Source organism: Theropithecus gelada, chromosome 6 (assembly GCF_003255815.1).
Source record: "Theropithecus gelada isolate Dixy chromosome 6, Tgel_1.0, whole genome shotgun sequence".
NCBI lineage: Eukaryota > Metazoa > Chordata > Mammalia > Primates > Cercopithecidae > Theropithecus > Theropithecus gelada.
Window position 1 is genome coordinate 169,496,207 of NC_037673.1, and position 22,869 is coordinate 169,519,075.

The 22,869-nt window shown below is 49.0% G+C and overlaps 1 protein-coding gene across 1 annotated transcript; it reads right to left on the reverse strand.

Moving 5' to 3' along the window:
- Positions 1 to 492: 492 nt before the first annotated feature.
- STC2 (stanniocalcin 2) lies at positions 493 to 15,328 on the reverse strand. The gene is made up of 4 exons (XM_025388014.1): positions 13,800 to 15,328; positions 11,631 to 11,773; positions 8,984 to 9,195; positions 493 to 4,027 (listed from the first exon to the last, which is right to left on the reverse strand). Exons 1-4 carry the CDS (start codon positions 13,948 to 13,950, stop codon positions 3,625 to 3,627), a joined length of 909 nt encoding a protein of 302 aa, XP_025243799.1. The 5' UTR covers positions 13,951 to 15,328; the 3' UTR covers positions 493 to 3,624.
- Between the last annotated feature and the right edge of the window lie 7,541 nt (positions 15,329 to 22,869).

The following is a 22,869-nucleotide window of genomic DNA, read 5'->3' on the forward strand; positions in this document are numbered from 1 at the left end:
GTAGGTACACCAACAGTGGCACAAATTGAGTAAACCAGGGGCTCTAGCTCTGTTCTGCTGTTGTGAGCAAGAGCTGGGGAGGAGGCAGTGGGCTCCCCTGTGTGTGCCAGGCCACTCAGCTGTTAAACTGGTGGTGCCTGCTGCAGGCTCAGTCTGAGAGAAGGGGAGGCCAGGCCACAGGGGAGACTCAAAGGTGAGACCAGAGTGAGCCTTGAGGACCTCCCTAATGGGGTGTGGGGCTGGTACTTCCAGGCCGACTGCATGAAATTTATTCTCCTCCTTGTCTGGGTGACTCAGGCAGGGGCTTGGACAGAGTCCCTCTGATGGAGGAGAAGCCTAGGGTGGACCTCTTCATCTGACTTCTCTCCCTGTAGGCTGAACATCCGCAGAAGCATAGAATTCTCTTGACATACAAGTCCACTTGTTCAAAGCTGTGCCCCTGAGCGTTGGACATCAGTGACCCTCTCAGACAATGACGCTACTCACGTGGAAGCCATTTATTTAAAACTTTTATTAATGCTTGAAGAAAAATAATGCAATGTGACAATGTACAGGTCCTGTTGCCTAAATCCGTAACAGAAACAGATATTATGACTTAGCAAGCTCACGTGGTGCCAGTTCTGAGATCAGACGGGGTTGCTCCTCCTTAGGAAGTGGCCACTGGAAGCATTGTTTTTCCATGCTATTTCCGTGAAGCCTTTTACTTGGTTCAAGTTTAAATTTCTCCCTTTGTGTGTGTGTCTGACTATAGTTCTGGCCTGGTGTTTTCTATTTATTTAGTTTTAGATGTCAGCATTTTACTATACTTGGTCCTCTCATTTCAGAATAACAGGGCTATTTATTGATACAAAGGAGAGGTGTTCAGATCATCTTGTTAAGATGCAGAGCTCAAAATAAACACTAAATCTTTATTTGGAGATCCACATCCTTCCTCAAAGGAAGGCTCATGAGTAAATTTGTATGCAGTATAAAGCCCAAGGAGAGGGTGTATTTTTAATGACTACTTTGCTTACATTTTAGACTGTGCAAATGTCTCAATCAATGCTTACAGACATTTGGACCTTCCTCGGTTTTGAGCAGAAGACCCTGAGCAATAAATACTATTGTATGCTTCCAATAACATGAGGGACAGGATTGAAATGCCATCTACCTGACTTCTGAGAAGAAGACAAACCAGTGGCGTGAAAAATATACAACAGAGATCAGTCAATGGGTTCAAATGAACATAGTGAGCAATCTTATGCCTTGGGGGAAAACACAGAGATAATAAATACAAATGACAAATATTTACAATAGAAGCAACAAATGGGACATCAGTAGGCGAACACATAAAACATTTACACGGAGGAAAATGGAAAAGTGATGCCTTTCACACATCCAGTCCAGGAGCTGGCGGACAAATGAACAGCTGACTCAGCAAGGCGGGAGAATGTTATTGCTTTGGCTTTTGAGTGATGTCAGTAAAACAGTCAACGTGCCTGCCGCGGTGGCTCACTGCAGGAGACGGCCACGGTTTACACGCGTTCCCATGGCAGAGCCTGACACACAGGTCCTCCTCCCCCCAAGGGCAGAGCTGGATTAAGTGCACCAGCTCTTCTGTTCTCCGCAGGCCCAGATCTTGCTGGGTGCTGGGGGGACCGGTGGCGGGGGTTGGAGGTGGGGTTTCCTCCCCTCCCCCAACCAATGATTCTCCCCCACCCCGGCATGGATCATGAAAGACTGGGATTGGATTTGGGTCATAGAAATACTAGCTGTGTTTTGGTTGAAGGCATTCTCCAGGAACAAGTCATTTTAGAGCAGATACACTTAGTTTCTTGGTGTCTGGCTTCAGGTTGCCTTGAGGAAGAGCTGATGAGTTGACAGATAAGGATGCATATGCTTTTTGGCCCACTCACTAGAACAGAGATCAGTAAACTGTGTCCTGTGAGTGAAATTCAGCTGGGGGCCCGTTAAATAAATCTTCCTGGAAAGGAGCCAAGCCCTCTGGTTTGTGTGTTGTCTGTGGCTGCTTTTGTGCTAGGACGGCAGAGTGGAGTAGTTTCGACAGAGACCTCATGGCTCACCAAACTGAAAGTACTGGATTCACTAGCTGGCCCTTTGCAGACAATGTTTGCCGACCCCTGCTCCAGAAGAGCCCAGCCCAGAATGCCAGGCCACTCCCTACAATACCAGCTCCTGCTTGAGAAAGGATAGGCTTTAATTTGATGGCCTATTAGGAAGAAAAGGCCTATTTAGGTGATGTTTTAAATAACCCAAGAAACCCACTGCGGAGACTTTAAATGAAAATCCTCACTCTCCTTTCCTCGTAATTTTATTTCTGTCTCTTCTCTCTGCCTTTATTTGTCCCCTTGGACTCCTCTCCTTGTTGCTAAATTTCCCATTAGGATCTGGAAAATCCTGTTCCTTAGAGATTTTCAGCAGTCTCCTCGATTTTATGTAAAAGGTCAGCATTTCCTGATGGGAATTACTAAGTAGTCTTCATTCTCTTCTTTCCTTTCCCATCCTCTCACATGGAGAAGCCAGGTTTCCAGCTGGGCCTCCTGGAATCGCCAGGACACAGCTTTACCAGTCTTGGCTGAGGGTCAAGGTGAGATAACAAAACCCTAAGGGAAATTTGTCAAATGGACTCCCCATGTGTGCATTTTCCTCTGGGTGGAAGGTTTCCCCCAAGCGGGCAGGAGTGCGTGTCAGGCAGTCAGATGTATGGCTATGTCGCTGTTTGATAGCTTTTACAATAGAACTTAACAACAACAACAACAAAATCAGCCTCAAAGGATGGGCTGGTTTTTTTTTTTTTTAATTTTTTTTAAACCCCTTTGAGCTGGTTTTAATGACCCAGTTGCTTTGTTTGAAAGCCATTTATTTAGACGACAGATATGTAGATATAACTGGATAAATAAAAAAGTGAAATCGAGATTTGAAGCAGTGGTTAAAATATAAACTTATAGGGGCCACTCCCTTGGACAGTGTCCCCCCCAGCCCAGACAGAACAATGGCTCAGAAATTACACATAGAAATGACACTCCTCCCCCCACCCCTGCCAAGAGCTCTGAACCTCAAGGTCCCACACAAGAAACTGAATTTCAGTTTGGCACCAAGCACCCCCTCGGCCCCTGCCTCCTCTCCACCCTTCTCCTGCATTCTAAGCGATATTTATTTTTACATTCACTCCTGTCCTGGAATCCAGCCGCCCTGACTTCCGTGGAGACAGCACCAGACGCTGCTGCACCAGAAGCTTCGGGGCGGGGCCCAGCACCCACTGTGTGGCCCAGCTCCGGGGGCCCTGCCTTACCCTGCCCCTCCCTGGTTCACCTCCCCCACAACAGAGCGGCCGACACCCACTGGCTCCACAGATGGAAAGAAGACAAAGGTACAAGGATAACGCGGGCGCGCTCCCTTGAGTACGTGTAAGTGCAGAGTTCACCAGGCACCCCCGAGACCCCACGGCCCCAGGGGTCTCCATCTCACCTGTCCGTTCCGCGAACACACACCTCGATGAAGTCCACAGTCCCCACAGAATCCTGTGTGTGACATCCCCCCTCTCTAATGGTAAATGTTTTGGAATGTCCATAGATAAGAAAATGGACGGCGTGGAGGAAAGATTTGGCGGCCTGGCCTTTCATTTCACCTCCGGATATCGGAATACTCAGACTGTTCATCCTCCCACTCACTGCTGCCGGAAGGTCCCTGAGCCCCAAGGCCCCCGACTCTGCCCCGGGCATGGGCGTTTGGGTGGCTCTTGCTACCTCGCTCACCCTTGGCACCTCGGCCAGTCTCCCTACTGCTGGCTTCTGGGAGGTGATGTCCTGCTTCCCCGTGGTGGGCCCTGGAGAGCTTGGCTCTGTCCACCTGGGGCTGGCGCTCAGGGGGCGCCGTGGGAGGCCTCTGGATGGCTGAGGTGCAGAAGCTCAAGATGGAGCACAGGCTTCCCCAGTTCTGCTCACACTGAACCTGCACGCTGTGGGTGATGGCCTCCTTCACCTCCTCCCCACAGGTCAGCAGCAAGTTCACGAGGTCCACGTAGGGTCTAAAGATTGAAAGCAGAGAGAGAGAGAGAGAGAGAGAGGGGCTGGGAATGGAGCAAGTCCCAAATGGACCACAGAGGGTAGGGGCAATGCTGGGAAGGAGGCATGGCCGGTGCTTGGCTTGGGTTCGATGGAAGGTCTCTCTCAAATGACTTCAAGCCTTTTCTCATAGTTTATGGAGTACTGGCCTCAACCAACACTTACTGGGTGGCCATTGTGTCCCAGGCTCACAGGTGCATAGGGTAAGAGCTTATGGCTCTTAGGATGAGAGCTTAGGACCCTAAAAGGAAGACCCTCTGGGGAAGGCGAGAAATCTGGGTGGCTGCGGGAATGATGGCAGGAGAGCTCTGGGTGCCTTTAGGCTACATTAACTAGGTGAGTTTCAGCTAGAGTGGAGTTGGCTCTGCGGTCCAGTGGAATCATAATTAGGCAAATGGTGCAGGGCCTTACATAGACTCCCAAACAGAAGATTCTTTTTGGTAGGGAAGAGGAAACCATGAAGGTTTAGGGCCATGTGCCCTCTGTGAGAAGCTCCCAAGAAACCATTTTCCCCATGTTTGTGTTTGCCCCGGGTTTAGGCTCAAGATGAAGAAGGGTGTTTTTGGAAGTTATTGGATGCATTTCCTCTGCATGTGGAGGAGTATGGAAGAGCTGAAGTGGGAGGGAGGAAGACCACCTCCCTGGGACGTCATTGCCCGTGCATGCAGTGACTCCCTCTCTCAGTAGCAGAGGCTGGGGAGTAGCTGTGGCCATCTACGCATCTTTATTCTTTCAGTCTGGGCTTCCTTAGATTGGAGTTGAAGGCTGGCGGTCAGGGGACCCTGTGTTTGGATTGAGAGACAGCTCGCTGTGCAACGAACTCGCCTAGTTCCGGAGGGCAGAGCCAGTTGCTCAGGCCATTCCGGTTGCCTTGGGCTGTTCTTTAGGAAAACTGCTGGAAGAATTTACTCCAGGGGGTGGACAAGGTGTGCAGAAGGCAGGAGCATCTGCTTTTTATATTTACAAGTCCATCTGATAAGGAGTGTCCCCAGCAATGGGCTCTCATGGGTCACTCACTGAGCTTTTATTTTAACCTCTCACTGGCCTTTAAACCCCCCCAAGGGGGGTATAGAATGTTTCACATGGCTAACCAGCATTCCTAGGCAGTCCTCGCTGGCAAACGTTCTGATTTATCTGACCGTAAGCACTGCAGCTCTGGGCCATCACCCTGAGCAGGGAAGTCACCCTGGAATGTGAGGTCATTCATAACAAGGAGCAACCTGATTTGTCCTCCCTAAGCCTGGGCCACCAGCGAGGCTGCGTTACAGCCCATGGAGCCTTTTCTTTGCAAGCTGGCAGCTGTTGCTATGTGGAAAGAGCAGACTGTATTTTGAGATGCGTGAAGTAGTTTACTGCATTTTTATTAATTAGTCCTCAAGCTGGAATTGAGTGAACTGTCCTCATCTCATGGATGTAAAAACTGAGAAGAGCAGGGAGAAGGTGGCTTTTGGAAGCTTCTGGGCTTCAGGGCCCAGGGCTTGGCTGAGAGCAGAGCAGAGAGGAGGAATGCTCTGGCTGATAGAGATCAAGCTGCTGTTTAGGGCCAGTTTGATGACTTTGGAGTCAGCAAGTCTGTGCATGGTCGCTGGGCAAAGGGCTGTAAACCCTCTAAGGCCGGCCCCTGACAACGCAAGACAACCTAACGCTGTCTCCTTGGACTGCCCTGAGGTGGGCATGCAGGAGGCAATATGAGGGAAATGCTTCACGAGTGCTTGTTTCCTTCTATTTTTTGAAAACTAGAAGCTGCCTCCGGAGCTCAAGTTCACTGAGTGTGTCTGCTAAAGCAGCAACGGGATTTTAGCACCTGACTGTGCCTGCCACGGCACCAGGGCTAGATGAGCACACTGCAGGGGTGAGTGTCTGTCTTTCTGAGATACTAACTGGATGCTGTCTTCAAGCTTCTTGCCCCAGATTAAGGGGAGGGCTGTCTTGGGGATATACAGACTGTCTCTCTTTCACCTTCTCTGCCAGGGCGTTCTGTCCGCCAGATGAGCCCCCAGAAGCCCAAGGTGGATCTGGATCCGAGAAGGCTGGACGAGCCCATGCTCTCCCCTGCCCTTGGCCCTCTTTCTCTCCAGGAGGAAGCTGTGAACTGCGGGGAGGGGTGTGTGTGCCGAACCAAGTTAATCTAAGCCGTGTTCCGAGCTGGCATGGTGCCTTCTCAGGCTGCAAGCTCAGCCCGTGTCTAATGACAAAGTCCAGCTCGTTCAACTGGGTGTCAGCAAGGCTAAAGGATTTTAAAAAATACTTGGAGGGGGATGTGCCTGGAGCCTGCCAGCACCCAGCAACACGGCGAGCGGGGGTCAAGCCAGGCCGGCTGCAGCTAGGGGGAGACAGATGCTATGCAGAAAGTGGGGCGGGCAGGAAGGGGTGAGGGGAGCAGAGAGGAAGAGCTTAAAAAGAGCAGCATTAATTGGGGGTGAGTGTTCTGGTGTGGATGGGGGTTGGGTTGAAGGATGGGGTGGTGCAGATTCTGGGGTGACTGTGATTTCCTCATCTCTAAAGTGAAAAGCAAATTCAGTTCTCTTTTTAAATTTTTTTGACCAATACCACACATTCGGAAATGACCTTCTTGATATTTGGGGACTGATAAGATACTTTAATCAGTTAAGATGCTTGAAAAAAAAAAAAACAAAACTAAAAAGCAGGCAGTTCAGCTAGAAGTACAAGTCGATGCACTGTCACATCATGGCTTCAGAAGGAAAGGTAATGGGGGCTTTTGGGAAGCTGGAGTTAGTGGAGACCCCTGCCTAGAGATGACTTAGGGGAAAGCAAGAGGAACAGCATGTGACCAGGCTTCTTATATGGGCTGCCTGCATTTCCAGAGCAGGCTGGGGTAGGGGGTCATAGGCTCATTCGGAATGGTGTGAGGAGACCATGGCCCCGAGGGCCACATTCCCAAGAAGGAGACACTAGAAGAAGGCTTTACCTTCTACTTAATTAAGGGGAGGGGGTGGGACTTCCAACCTTCAGTTTTCCCAAAGAATACTTTTCTCCAAGAAAGATAGTCTTCCTGTGCTCCAGGCATGCATTACAGCCTCATAAACTAGGAATGGGCCCTATCACCCACTCATTCCTGAGGCCAGCAAACTCTCTCTGATGGGGGACAGGGCTGGAGGCGAGTGCAGCTCATGGCATTTCCTAGCCATGGGGGCATTTGTCTCTTCCAGAGGCACCTGAAGGAAGGAAATTTTAGAGTGTTCTCCTTGTGTAATGGGGATATATTTGATAAAAGGACAAGAAGCCCACCACATGTGGGGAGCTGTGAGACCTTTCAGGTCTAGCAGGGAGATTATAGGCTGGGAGCGAGTTTGAAGTCTATTCCTGACGACTGGCTAGAGTCATGTATACCAGCAATTCCGAAGCTTAAAAGCAGGAATCAAACCTCAGTGCGAGTTCTCTAATGTCTTAGCTTCACTTTCCTCCTCTTGGGCATAGTAATTTCTATCTTGTAGCATCTTTGGGGAAGATAAATGAGATAACCCATGTAAAGGCCCTGGCCAAGGGCCTAGCACATTAAAAAAAAAAAAAAAAAGACAGCTGTCATTGTTGTTGATGATGCTGTGGTTGCTACTGTTCCCTTACAAATATTTGAAGGATAAAAAATATTTTGTAAGGCATTAGCCTAATTCAAGGAAAATACAATATTATTTTGCTTTTGGCAAGAGCTTCCTGCAGAGTTTCGCCATGAATTGTATGATTCTAACGCTGTACCAAGGGTGTTGCAAGATGCCTATGACCTTATAACCAAGTGGAAAGAGACAGGAGGTGGTGGTTGTTCTCTTGTCATCTGAGTGGTGTTGGTGTGGTAGGGACATAACTGGAAGAAGGTTGTGGCACAAACTGAGGATCAAGAGTTCATAAAATTATACTGATTTGGCTCAATGAGTCACCATGGAGAGACCAACAGTGCCATCAAACTGGTAATGACTTGTACGAAACTGCTTGGCTAGTGGCTTTCTTTCTGCCCTGTGTCTCTGAGGAAAGAGCCATTGTCAATATTAAAAAAAAAATTATCTTTAGGGGCTCCTGGCCCTGCCTCATGTTAGGAACAATTGTGTACCAACGTGCTTTACCATGCTGCAAAATTTAGGATCCTATAGCGGAAATATTTTGTAAGGAATGATGCATCCTGATTTTATCATTGAATTTCAAGTATTGAAATAAGTAAGTTCACACTTCCTTGTTTTGGCATAAAAGTGTTTAGCTGATTAAAGTTTTTGGCATTTGTTTTGCATTTTTCTGAGAGAGTACTAATGTATTAGAGGAGGTGAACTCAACCTTCTAAGGGAAAGGAAACTTAGGGAGGCAGGAAAAGCATCTATAGCTCTGTTTTCGGCATTTGAGAGTATAGGTTCTGGAGCCAGACTGCTCAGCAGACTGGAGCCAGGTCCCAAGCCTGGCTTTGCCTATCACTAGCTGTGTGAGCTTCGCCTTAGTGAGTCTCAGTTTTCTCATCTGTCAAATGGAGGTGACAAGGGCTGTTGTGAGGATCAAGTGAAAAATTCACAAGGAGCTCTTAGCCCAGTGCCTGGCACTTGGTAAATATTCAACCAATGTTATTAGCAATCTGCTGTTGGTAAGGACACCTCTACAGCTACTCAGAATATTCTGAGAGCTAGTGGGTTCTTGGCTAAGGGGAAGATGAAGAGCATTTCTGAATTGACACATTTCATTCTTAGTAAAACGATTTCCATTTCTGTTGCTTGTGGTTTTGAGACTGATGAGGGAATTCTCTCTTTTCCTGAAAGCAGCAGGAAAGGGGCCTTTTAGGAGAGTCAGGGTAGCTTTCTGAAGTAAATGGAAACCTCCATTTGACAGGCATTCAACCTGTAGAAGCAACGCGGCTCTCCTCCCATACACCTTGCCGTCCTTGGTGTGGCCCTTCCACCCCAGGCCCTCTGTGGGGCAGTACTCACTCATGCAGCAGCAAGTCCTTGAAATGGATCATCTCCACTATCACCCGCGTGTTCTCCTGGGCAGCCGCGCACAGGTCGTGCTTGAGGTAGCATTCCCGCTGCAACTGGAACACCATTTCCCTGATGGCTGGGCACTTCCGGCTTATGCAGCCGAACCTGTGCCGCAGAGCATGGGCCTTACATTTCAAGGCGTCTTTGATGAATGACTTGCCCTGAGAACACACAGGCCGGGGAAGGGAGAGAGGGGCAGAAAGCAGGAGACCTCGTTACACTCTTGGACATTTCAGCCCTTCTTGGGCTTACACAGGATATTCCTGATATCAGAACCCCAAGGTCCCGCCAGAGACGGATGTCCTCCCAGGTGACAGGCAATGCCACATCAGGAGGCATGTCCAGAGTGACATGACACCCCCAGCACTTGGCAACAAGGGATGTTCATTCTGTAGACTAACACATCTTCCTCCTTCCTCCCCAGCTACTCTGTGAGTTTCCCTCCAACGGGGGCTTCCGTGGCTATGTGTCTCTCAGGTAGCCCAGTGCTGGTTGTTTGGTGACAACTTTTCTGGAACACAAACGGAATTTGGCCGGACACAAATCCATAAATCCTTCACGGTTCTCACAAGCAGTTTCCCCTGGGTGGAAGGTGCCTGCATGTCCAAATCTCACACTTTTCCTTTCTCTCTTGATTCCAGGGGCGACACCAAGATTGACTGCTGACTGTGCCTCCCTTTCTGCCTCAGTGCCTCCCACGCCCCAAATCCATACCCTTGTCTCCTCCTACCCTACCAGGAAGAGCGTTCTTTTCCTTTTTGAAAATGACTCTACTCCTTTAAACTGTTCGGATTATTGCCTCTAAAAGGCCGGCCTGGCACCCTGCCTGGCAGCATCTGGAGTCTGAACTGCCGCACTGGCGGCCCCTCCCCCACACTCCCTGCCTCGGAGTGGCGAAGGCAGCCAGGCATACATCTGGCCTGCAGTTCTCTTTCCTGGCAACCCCGTTTGATTGTGCTTATCCTAGAAAGGAGACAGCTGTCGGGGGTGTGGAGGCAAGCTCGGTGCTGCTCCCTTATCAACCTCCCGCGGCCCGGAGGCATTGTGGGATGCCTACCCAGGAATCCCCGCACCCCACATTACTATAGAAACGAGCTGTCGTCGGAGAGGTCACCCCTCTGTTTTTAGACAGACCCGGAAGTCACTGAGTTGAGAAAGTAAATGGGTTTAGGTTGGAAGTGGGAAGCCAGCCAGCACATTTATTTTGGTTCTCTCTTTAGCAGCCATAGAAATGTCTACAGATAGCATCTGATCTCTGAAAAACCATGTGGCCTGAGCACCCTCCCCGTGGCCCCCTCTCTTTTGACTCTCCAGCCAGAGCCAAATGGAATGGAGGGCAGGGTGTGCCCGTTTATTAAGCAGTTATGTGCTGAGCATCGACTTGAAAGGGATGCCTCTAACTTGAGAACATATTCCTGTTGGTTGAGAAAAAAAGAGGAAGATGAATTTATGCGAGGGCTGTGGCAATCTGTTCTTGGTATTCTTCCCTGACATCCTGTGGGATTGCCCTTAAATACACGTCTTTCCTCCGGATTTCCTATTACGTTTCCTAATTCCCGTTAATCCAGAGTGATGCTTTATTAGGGAGCCTCAAGGAGTTCAAAGTTCTACCTCTTTCCTTCCCTGGTTTCAGTTTCCCCTCTGGCCACTGCACATCCTCTGCAGTTTAGGCTGCCTGCCCCGTCATCACCTCCCCTCCTTGTTCCCAGGCACTGCTTTGTCAGGCTCACTACTGTATGTCAGTGGATGGGGACTGGTGACATCCATAAATCTCACCTAAACTGATGGCCACCTCCAAATGTTGGCATTGCTCTCCAATGAACCAGGAGAGAGGTTTCTGAGATATAGTAACAGGGCATTTCAACAGGACATATAAGTGGCCAGGGAGAACACGAAGAAGGTGAGTCTGAAGCCACATGCCATCTAAAAATGAATTTGCGTTGTTGGCACTGGAGCTATAGGTTGCTTGTTGTGTTCCTGGCTTGCCCTGAGCAGCAACTCCACGTTGCCCTTGGGACCCTGGGATAACCGAAGTGGGTCAGGCCCTGACTACATTTATTATATAGAGCAAAAGGAAAGTGTGGAATTGAAGGACTCGATCAGGGTTTTGACCTGACAGGTTGGGAGAGAAGGATCTGCTACTCAGGAGGAATAGAAGTCTGCTCTTTCGGAGGTCCTGAGTTATTTGGGTTGCCTGCACACACACCACATGATGGATTTCTACACACTTTGTGTCTCATTTCCCTAGCAGGTGAAAATGGCTTCTGAAATGTATAATTAGGGGTTCTTGCCCCTACCTCTCATGCAATGGGCTTTGGAGACTGAGTTCTGGGTGGCCAGACACAGCATGTCCCCTTACAAGGTATTTATTATTTATTAAGACATCGGTCTCCAGTCCACCCTGCCTGTGTAGACACAGCTTATGAGTGCAGAGGGGAGACACTGGAATAATGTTTTATACCTAGACTGTGGCTTGCAAGCACTAAAACACACCACAAGGAACAGCAAAGGAAGTTGGTTAACAAGGGTTTCCAATGAACATTTCAATCATGTATGCTCACCCCAAACATTCTTCATGCTCTGGATGGATTTTTACCTGGGCATCAAATTTTCCAGCGTTGTGCAGAAAAGTCATGCAAATCCCATGTAAGCCCCGAATCTCACAAGAATTGTTCTCGAAACATTCAAACACACCACACCCCACATCGCCAGCGTTGACCAAACAGTGCTGGATCTCCGCTAAAAGGAAAATCACATACAAATATATACAAAACTCGAACCCATGCTGGGCAATGCAGAGAGGTCATTTGAAATAAAAGTTAGTAACAACTCAAGGAAAATTTAAGGAGGAAAAAAGAGTTAGTAATGACTATTTCAGGACCTAAAAAGCCTGGGAAACAAAATTTCCTCCTTTAATCTACTCATGAAAAATATATTTGTAAATATTTGTAGAAAAGAGCCAAAAATTACAAAAATTACAACCAGAAGGCTGGTCTGAGCATTCCTCCTTTTCATCATTTCCATTTTATTAAAGTATTTGTGGCAATACTTAGTTTGAGAGCAAAATATATTTCAGCTTTTTCAACCCACAGACAAAAATAAAATTTTGAGTTGAAGACTGTACTTCATCAATGAAGTACCCCTTCTCTACTTGATCTGTAGAAGTTGCTGCTATTAACTTACAGCCATTTGCTTCCTGACACCCAAATGACAGCATCTAAAAAGCAGTTTCAATTCAGCTTTATGATTCAACACCTAAAAATCAAAACAAAATTCCTATTAAGGCAGTGCCTCCCAACCCTTCGCATTAAAATACCAGCTAGGGAAGCTGCGGTTGGCCAGCAGGCTTAGGAGTGGAGTCAGATGGGGGCGAGCCTTCAGCAAGGCCACTATCCGCGGTTGCAGGCTCCTTTTAATTAGGGATGGGGTGAGGTATATCACCCAATCCCCTAGAATTCCCTCCGCCCAGGAGGGAGCTTGCAGCTCTTCACCGAATGTGGCCCCCATTCCTCTCTCGGAAAGGGCAGACGGAGGGAGTTAACTGTCAGGCTGCAGCGTGCAAAGCCTCTTCCCTCCCTTCCCACTACCCAAGTCTCTGATTTAAACCAACCACAAAATTACATCAGAAAACTATATTTTGGAAGAAGGGCGGGGTCGGAGCAGATAATCCGCATCAGATTAAATCCAGCGAGAGAATGAGGGGCGTTTATTGTTGAGGGTCCCCAACCACCGAGAATCACGTTCAGTTCTCAGAGGAAGCGCCAGAGGAGGGGGAGGGTGGGCGAGGGTCTCGGGGTGGTGGGGGTGCCGGCCCCAGCATGTGGAGGTGACAGGCTCCGTAAGACCCCACGCGCCGCCGGGGCAGGACCGCGCAGGGCCGCGATTCACTCACTTGGGGCGTCCCTAATGGGCACTCGTGCATTCTTGCTCGTGCGGTGAGCGCACGCACGCAGCGCGTTCACACGGCCCCCCAAAGTCGGGGGAGGGGTCGTGGAGCGAAGGAGCTGTAGGCAGATTTTCTTTCTCTTTCCGAGCTGGGAAAAGGGCCAGCCCCGTGCCCTGCACGCCTGGCTCTGCTTTGTAGCTTGCTGGTGAGCCAAGAGCCGGTCGAGCAGAGGAGGCGCACGGTTCGGGTCATGTCACCATTTCTTGGCTTGCTGACCTGGCCAGGAGCTGGGGATGGCGGCAGCACCGCGGAGGTACGCTTTGCGCCGCCCCCACGCTCCCTTCCGAAAGCAGTGCCCCCAGGGGGAAAGTTCGCAGTGCCATCTGTCTCGCCGGCAAAGTTCTAGGATGTCCGGCATCTTTTGAGGAGGGGGAAGACGCGGCATTCTTACTGAGGCCGTCAGGCTGGGAAGAGAAGTTCTCCGGATGCAGGGCGCAGCCCAGCTCCGGGGACCCTCTGTGCCTCCCGCGTGCCGGCCGGGATGAAGCGCGCTTTGCACCGGACCCGGGACTCGGGGGCGGGGGCTGGCGCTGCCAGCGTCAGACGCTGCCTCATTTCCCCTCGACCCTGGGGAGGACAGCAACAAGTCCTGCCCCAGCCATTTCATCACCCTTGCTAGCACGTGCAGATTCCGGGCGCTCGGAGCCCGGCGCGGACCTCGCCTTGCCTCGCGCTTCCCTTTGCACGTCCCGTGCCATCCCAAGAGTTTGCGTGGCCGTGGGTGGGCGCCTGGCTCCCGGTGAAACGCCTGGGGCGCGCCGCGTGGGTGCACGGTGTCCTCTCCCAGTAGCTCCCGGTTGCGGGGGCACATGCACTTACCTGTATTCTGCAGGGACAGGCGGCCTTTCTGCTGGGAGCTCCTGTCTTGGGGACCCTCGGGTGGGTTGGTGGCGTCGGTCCCCCGCGCCAGGTCAAAGGTGGCCAACACCAAAGCCAGGGTCATGAAGTGGCCCAGCCGTTCGGCACACATGGTTCTTGGTATTAACCTCCCGCCAGGAGACCTGAATCCTTTGTGCTCCCCTCCTCCTCCTCCTCCTCCTCTTCCTCCTTCGCCGCTTCCCCTCCTCCTCCCACTCTTCCTCTTTGCTCGCCTTTTCCCTCCTCCTCGCGGCCGCGGCTCGGATAGAGGTTACCCAGCGCCCTCCCGTAGCTCTCCGGAGAGCATGTGACCAGGCCGTTAGCAGCGCCGCGAGTGCCTGGCAATGGCAGGGATGGTGCCTCAAATATCCCTGGAAGCTCTGGTGTCACTTGAATGAAGGAGTCGAGCAGGTGTTGTCCCGGCGGCTGGACCAATCCGAGACCCCGGCCCTTTTGACAACACGGCCGGGAGGCGGGGCCTGCGCTCAACTACTACAGGAGGAAGCCGAGCTCCGCTGGGAGCGCCGGACAAAGTTGCCGACCTGGCGGCGGCCACGCGTTTGCGTGCGTGTGTATGAGTGTGTGTGAGCGCGGCCGGAGATGTGTGTGTGTGCGGGTGCTCCAGGGCAATGGTCGAAAGGACTGTAGAATATAAACGCGAATCCAAGCTCCAGTTGCTGTTAAAGGGGGACGGTCTGCTCTGGGACAGAGTCCCTCGGGCCCCTGGCTCACGTCACACCCGCATCGGGTTGGGAAAGTTTCCTCTTTCCGCCTTTTGGAATTCAGTGAGATTCTCAGCCCAGAGGACTTAATAAACTGAAGCAGTTTCCCGGGCACAATGATGCTGTGGGCCAACTGAGCACACATGGGAATTCCTAGCCTTGTGACACTTTGCATTAAAAAGAACCCCACGATTGAAGATAGGAGCAGAAGTACTAGATATAGTATTTGGTCTGAGCAACTGCCCTATCTTCCCGCTTTGGTGGGCCGTGCAACACCTGGAGTGTCGTTTCTTGTCCTTCCCCTGATCCAGACGCATTCCAGGCTGGGCTGCAGGGATCCAGGTGACAGTTGGGACTTGCATCATTTCCAGGAGGGTGGCAGGGAGGCCCAAGGCAGCTCTGAGTCAGCCGCCGCGGAGCATCGCGTGCCCGGAGGCTAGAACTTGAAAGACAACTTTACGCGTCTCCAAACACACTCCTGCATTTTCTCAAAGCGCTGCTCGCCACCCCGCTCTGGGTTCCCTTTTACTCTCCAGTCATCCGATGGAAGTGGTGAGAACAAAAACAAAGACAAAAAAGCTAAATCCGGGGAAATTATCTCCATCTCCTCCCTTTTCTTGTTCGGTCCCCTCCCCAAGAACCGCTGGGTGGGGATAGCCCCGGCTACTTTCTCCCCCGGCCCGCGGAGGGAAGGAGAAAGTTGGGCGCCGCTTGGAGCGCCTCTTCCCCTGCTATGTGTGTACGTGTGTACGCTCACGTCTCCCCCGCGCCGGGGCCTGGGACAGGAACTGCTCTCCGTCCCGTCACCCCACGGCGCAGCTCGGGGGGCTCTCAGGGCTGAGGGAGGGCGGGGACAAGAGCGCCGCGACCGAGCGCCCCCGGGCACGCACCCGGCGCTGGCGCGCACTCGCCCCTCCCCTCGTCCCCACCCTCCTCCAGGAGAACAGGTGAGCCCGGGTACCAGCACTCCATCCCCCACCCCCACCCCGCGCCCCGCCCGCGCCCTCTGCGGTAATGCGCCTGGGAAGTTTCATCACCCACTGCCCAGGCGACGCGGCCCTGGGTCTCCGCGGCGGGGCGCACTGCCCGCCTGGTTGGGGCCGCCATGTGACACGGCTGGGGGAGGGGGTGCGGAGACGCGCTGGCAGGTTATCTTTTGGCTGGCGCTTGACTTTCAAAGCTTTCCTTTCCTGTGTCCCGGCTGCACGCGGGCGTGGGGAAGGCGGAGGCGGGGTGCCAGGATGACCACTGCTGGCCGCAGCTGTCCGGCGTGTCGAACTCTCCTGAGTCCGAAGGAAGGAGAGAAGGGGGTGGGGAGGGCATCTTCAGAGTGGGCTTCCCCTGGGCTGGAGCGCCAGGGAGCATCCATAGATGGTCACTTTGAAGGTCCGAACCTGCAGCGGTGGGGAAAAACTGACCATCTATGCCCACTATTCTAATAGCAATTACTTCCCGCAACTTCGGATCTTTTGTGCAAGGACGTGCGGGTACAAATACATTAAAACGGCCAGTTCACATTGCCCACGCTGCTTTTGTTTGCGTAGTTACCTTAGCTTCCTTTATTAGTTTATGGAAAACCACCTCCTGTAGATCCTTAAAAACAAAGCAAACAAACAAACAACACAGTGGCATTCTGGCCTCTCCTAACTAACTCTTTAAGGCTCTGAATTTCCTGAGAACAAGTGGCCATTTGGTCCCACTCCTGCTTATGGGTATAGCTGGGTAGACTTTCTTTCTATGTGGCCTCTTTTGTAGGTGAGAACATGAGCAATATTGACATTAAGAAGTCATCTGGTCACCCGTTTTTTTTGAGAAGCAGAAATAGGAGAGAGCTCCAGGGGGCAGGAGCAAGCCCTCCTTTGGCAGATGTAGTCACTGAGTGTACTGGGCAGAGGCCTCCCAGGATACCTGGAGCGATGGCCAGGCAGATGGAGTTCTCCTCGCTCCTGCTTTGCCCAGCCTTTGGCTAGGTGCTACCTTTTGCTACCATGGGGCGCCTGGGGCTGCCCTCAGAGGAGCTACATAGTTTCAAAGTTCGTCCTGAGGCTGTTTGCTTCTGCCTTACAAGGGACATTCCTGGTTTCCACCTAAGCCAACGGCCCCTTTGGAACCAAAAGAACACATAGTAGCTAGAATTGGAGGTGTTGTAAGCACAGGCACTAGTTCTTAAGGGTTTATCTCTGGGCCACTTAGCCAAGTCCAAAGCATCCAGATAAGAATGCCCATCTCAGTCAGACCCACCATCTGTGAGTGATTCCCTTGCAGAATCACTAGGCAGTTTGCTGGGACTGCCAGTCTAGGCTGCAGGGGTAGAAGTGGGATGGGGGCTCAGACAGGTGACTTTGTTGTGATTGATTCCCCCTCTCTCTGGCTGATTCCTTTAGCTCTACAACTGGGGCCAAGTTTGGCAGACTGTGGCTGATGACGATGGGGCAGGAGACCATAATACTAATCATTATTACTATTATATAGCTAACATGACTGGAGAACAGACACCGCACCACACACCACACTCATGCCTTTGGTGTCCCTCCAGACCTAGGGCCCTCCCTAGATGGGAACTGAGACCTGGGAGGTCTCTTGGATGGACCAGCTGCTGCTGCCCTGAGGTTCAGCAGCACCTGTCTGGATGGGCCCTCCTCCTCAATTTAACGCACACACAGCCATGAAGAGGCAGACATGACCTACCTTGTGTCATCCAGGGCCTTCTGTGGTTGACGCCTGGAGCCCACATTTTCCTGTCTAAATCCACTTTGCTAGTTACATGTGGTCAACACTGAGTGGCAGGTTTTGGGGGAGGGGGTATTTGGGTTAGACTATGAAGGATGGGAGAGGATAGTGACAAGTAGAGGCAAGGAAAAGAGTGGGCATGGGAGATGGGAGGACCAGCAGGGGTAAATGCATGGAGAGGATCTGGTGGGATTTGTATCAGGAACAGGGGTTGCCCAGTTAGGTGTGAAAGTGGGACATCAAACTGGGGAAGTTGGCCAGGGCATGTTGTCAAGGCTGGGCCCCTTGTGACAAATCTGCGCTCCTCACGGAAGATCTGACGGTATTTAAGGATGAGACTGTAGGGCACTTTAGACTAGGTTCTCTTTAGGAATTAGGAAATGCTCAGGGGCCCAGAGCTACCATTGTGGAGAAAGAGGAGAGGAGTGGGAAGGAATTAGTTGGAATCTTCAAGTGCGTCTCGATGCTGAGCAAGACAGACGTGTTCTTGCTCGAGTGTGAGCTGAAGGGGCTTTAGCGTATGGGCACAGTTCGTGGGTGCTGAGTCAGTGATGTGCAAGTTGACGCGTGCTGCCTGGTCCAGGCTCTCTGAGTTCCGGAACCTGAGTGGAGAACATGGCTTACACGTGGGGAACTCCGCCCACTGCACGCCCCGCCCCCTTGGGGCCGACTGTCTGGGCTGATGGCACCACCTTATGGTCAGAGAGGGAACTGTCTGACTATACAGTCATGACCCTTGCCTGTCTGGAAGGCCTGTGGCTCTAATAATTGGTCTCCAGCCTTCTCCCTAGTTTCCTTTCCTTTTCTTAGCAAATCAATTAATGCAGATTTAGCCAATCTCCTCGCAACAACATGTCTTAATCCCCCCATCAAAGAGATCTCTTTCAAACTTATTTTCCCTCTTGCTCCCCTGTCCTTTGCTGTTTTCCTTTGTGAGCCTCAAATTGACCCTAATCCTGGCTCCTGTGCATCATACCTGTATGAAGGAAAATGAAAAAAGGTATCAAGGTGAAACCGGACAGAAAAAAATAACAAACTGCTGCTATTAGGCCTCCCAAATTATCTTGCAAGCAGAGGTCTTTCCCTAAAAACCCTCCATCTCCCAGCACTTTGGGAGGCTGAGGTGGGTAGATCGCTTGAGCCCAGGAGTTTGAGACCAACCTGGGCAACATGGCGAGACCCCGTCTCTACAGAAAATATAAACATTAGCCGGATGTGGTATGTGCTTATAATCCCAGCTGCTCGGGAGACTGAGGCTCTGGGAGAATGGCTTGAGCCCAGGAGGTTGAGGCTGCAGTGAGCTATGATTGCACCACTGTACTTCAGCCTGGGTGACAGAGCAAGACCCTGTTCAATAAAAAAGCCTCTATCTTTGCTCTTATCTTTTTTTAATTAAAACTGGTTATTTCATTAAATATAATTCAGGATAAATGAGATTATATCTTCAATATTTGGGTTTGTTTATTCTTAATACTACAACCAAATTATATTCTACTAATTTATACCATAAAAGTGCAGTGCCCAACAACACAATGAGTTAAGAAGGATTTTGTGGTGCTGGCCTGTAAACCTATCATGTATAATATTGTTTCTTGGAAGAAAATATATTCTGAGTTCCCAAGACAACCAACTTTTGAAGTGTTGGAACACAATACTTTTGTGAACTGGGCATTTCTTCTGTGTCACAGATCAATAGTCAAACCATTCATGGATTGACTGGAAATACAAAAGATAAAAAAAAATTAAACAAAAACCCAAGAGAGTAGGAACACTGTATCCCTCACAATAAACCCATTTACTGGAAGGAACATAAAGTAGTAAACACTGGACATCTGACTGTAGTCTGAGTTTTGTTAATGCCTTTCTCTGAAACCTGAATGGTACCCCAGAAGGCCTCTCTGTTTCACATGGGTCTTAATTTTTGCTTCCTTGTATCTGGAGACAAACTCCAGGAGAACATATCCCAGGCAAGGGGCTGCCTGACTTCCATGGAGAGTGCTGGTTGGGCTGAGAGGCAGGCATTGTGGTGCTGGAATAGTATGATAGAGCTCTCCTTGGGTGGGTTTTAACTTTGGTTGGGGAGTGGTTGGATTGCAAGTGGCTGAAGGAAGAATCTTTTTGTGGGGCAGTTTTCTAGGGAGCCAGATTTTGAAAGCTTCAGGAAACGACCAAATCTATTAATGTGATTTAACTTTCAGTATGTTATCAGGGTCCATTGAACCCAATTTTAGATTTAGAAGGTGTTTTTTTTTTTTTTTTCTTGAGAAGTTCTAACAATTTGTAAGGATTGGTGTTTCATGACTTTTGTTTGTTTTCAGAAGTCTTCTGCAGATGAAAGATAACATCTAGTTTTTAACAAAAACAGAATAAAACTCATTCTGTCTTGAAGTTACCATATGACCGTTGAAATAATTTATAAATTTATGATGTATCATAGGATCTCAGTGATCTTAATTTTCTTATAGCTTTAAACATCCCCCATTGTATCACCCTAGAAATTATTTTGTCATTACTCATCAATTATTGCCAATTATGGTATAAAAAAGAAAAACACTAATAAGAAAATGGGAGAATGATGGAATCACCTAGAAGGATGGTGCAAGAATGAAACAAATTATCTCTATTGTATCATCCTTCAGGTTTCTGATCACATTGCCCAAAGTATTACATCATTTCTTGAGAAAGTATAAAAGAAGATGGAGGACACCATCTTTGTAGACTTTTTCTTCTTGCTTTCATTAAATATAGTTGTAAATACGCTGTATTTTTCATTTTTCTGCACAAACTATAAAGAGAAGAAAAATGACAGAGGGAAATGTTGTACAATTATTAGTCAAATCAGAAGATGAATGCAAAGAGACAGCACTGTGGAAGACTCGATAATGGCGAAACGGACTGAACTGTATAAGCAAAGTCCCAGACTGTGAGTCCTACATGATAATAACCTAGATTAATTTCCTCAGATTTAAAGATTCATGAGTAAACAATATATTTCTAAGGATAACAAAAAATATGATATTCTTATCCTGTTAGTCATTCACCAGGAATGATTTCATCACACTATATTTTGCAGCAAAAACTTGGAGCATCCTGTTTTCCTGAAAGAATGGGGGCCAATTTTTTTTTTACTTTTTATGTTTGCTTATTGAAATTTACTTGATACAGTGTGAAAGGGACAAATGATGAAGTCAGATTAAAGGTGAGTACAAAGATGATTGAAAACAAATAGGTGGTATGGAAAGGAAAGAAAAAAGATCACTGGACTAAACATTCTAATTGGTGTTTATAAATTTAAAAATAAAAATGCTTTTCAATTACAGAGCAAAGAAGACCATCTTCTCCTGAACAAAATTATGAACTATCAAAGGTTTCAAAGGTAATAAGTTTTATGTCGCAAGAAGAAGAACCAGAAGTAATGCTGAGCTAGAACTTATTAGAGATTTCCTTGAAATCTGGACTTGGTGTTTATGAGATGGCTCTGTCCCAGGTTTATGCGTGACAGCTGGTGAGCAGTTAGTTGCATTCAGAGGACATTGCTCATTTTGGGCCTATCTGCATTCAAAACCAGGAAAATATGCTGTGAAAATTTGCTATTACTGATGTCTCTAATAAACTTTTAAAAAATGATCCTTTTAGTCTTACTTCTGTAGATTTATTCATAAAAATAGAAAGAATTCATTGGACCCTGATGGTAAAAGATGATGATGACGTTTTTCTGCTACACTGAGGGTTAAGAGTATAGAGGTAAAATATTAAAACAAAAATGAAATAAACTCCTTCAGCAAATGGGAGTCACTATAGAGGTCTCCATCCGTTCCCAACCCTTTCTTACACAGGCCCTCCATTGATTGATGATTACGTTAAAGATGAGTGGTTTGAATATGAGACATCGTCACATAGCCTCTCTGTTTATTCCTTTCTTTGGTATAACTTGGTTCTTCTCAAATTCTGGTGGGGATAAGAATTACTATACAGGGCTGATAGAATATCTCATGGACATTATATCTTAATGAATATTTGACAGATGTTTTAAGATTAATTTTGACCACAGAAGATTTTCACTTCGAAGATTTTAGAATCTAACCCACTCTGACATATATTCATTCATTCAACAAGCTCTTGTGCATGTCTGTGTACTAGATTAGGTGTTGCATCCTGGGAAATAGGAAGAGATAGACACAGTTGCTGCCCTTATTGTGGTAGCAATCCAGAGGGAGGAAGCAGTAATTTTTATAGCGTCACATGGCAGGAATTACGATACAGATGAACCAGGAGAACGGGCGAGGGACACATGAAAGGTGTCAACAACGACAAATTTTAGTTTTTATACTCACTTAAAAAAGTAGAAATTGGATCCTGAAGAATTGGAGGGTGGCATTTTGAGGATGGAGAAGAGGAGAAAGAAGAATCCAGGCAGATGGACCAACACACGCAGAGGCCTAGAGGAGCGAGCAAGCAGCAGGTTAGAAAAGCTGGGTGATTTAGCATGGCTGGGAGGGACAGTGTTTGGGGGAGGAGAGGACCCGCCGTTGGAACCTTGACTCGGGTTAGACCCCAGGACTTGGTATATCTGGCTTCATCTGCAAGTAACAGAAAGCCCAATGCAAACTCTTAAACAATAAAGGGGACTGCATTGTTGCAGGAAGTCCTGAGGTTGTGGGAACCGCAGATGGATTGGAGGGGAGACCCCTAAAGCAGAGACCCATTGAGAAGTCAGGTGGTAAATTGGAGATGGGAAGGAAGAGGTGATTTTGAGGAGCCTGTAGGGACAAACTGGCATGATAACCAAGTTTCGCACAGGAAGGGTAAGTGGGAAAAACGATGGCAGTTTAAAGCCTCTCTTTGACTATCCCCTTGTCACCTTTTCCTCCCTCCTGTCCTGTAACACCTTTCCCACCCCTGCTCAGCTATCCCCCATCTCCAGCAAAGACCCCAGGGTGATCTTTGGTATATTCTTTTCCTTCACACCTCGGCATGAAACTCACCATCAATTCTTGTTTCCCTCTTCCCATTTCCACCCTCCAAGCCTCAGTTATGTCTGTCTTGAACCACTGCGGGGTTAACCAGCTGGTTTCTTGTGTCCACTTTCACCCGCCAGTACTCCCTCCAATCCAAATTTTCTGCATCATATGTAGCCAGATTAATAATAACAATAAAAACCCAAATCAACAAACGAAAAGCCCCCAAACCAAATCATACCTCTCTCTTGCTTAACTCCGGAGGCCTCCTTGGAATAAAACCCTCTCCTGTCCACATGGAAGGCCCTGGGAGATCTGGCCCTGCCGGTGTGCAGATCTCATGGAACCTACTCTCTCATTTTCTCATTCCTTTCTGGTGCCTTTTTTCTTTCTTTCTTTTTTTGAGACGGAGTTTCACTCTTGTTGCCCAGGCTGGAGTGCAATGGTGCGATCTTGGCTCACTGCAACCTCCGCCTCCCAAGTTCAAGCAATTCTCCTGCCTCAGCCTCCTGAGTAGCTGAGATTACAGGCATGTGCTACCATGCCTGGCTAATTTTGCACTTTTTTTTTTTTTTTTTTGAGACGGAGTCTAGCTCTGTTGCCCAGGCTGGAGTGCAGAGG

Coding starts and splice junctions, on each gene's coding strand:
- STC2 (XM_025388014.1), bottom strand. CDS start 13,950: ATGTGTGCCGAACGGCTGGGCCACTTCATGACCCTGGCTTTGGTGTTG. Junction 11,774..13,799: donor CCTGTCCCTGCAGAATACAG/GTAAGTGCATGT, acceptor TTTTCCTTTTAG/CGGAGATCCAGCACTGTTTG. Junction 9,196..11,630: donor CTGGAAAATTTGATGCCCAG/GTAAAAATCCAT, acceptor GTGTGTTCTCAG/GGCAAGTCATTCATCAAAGA.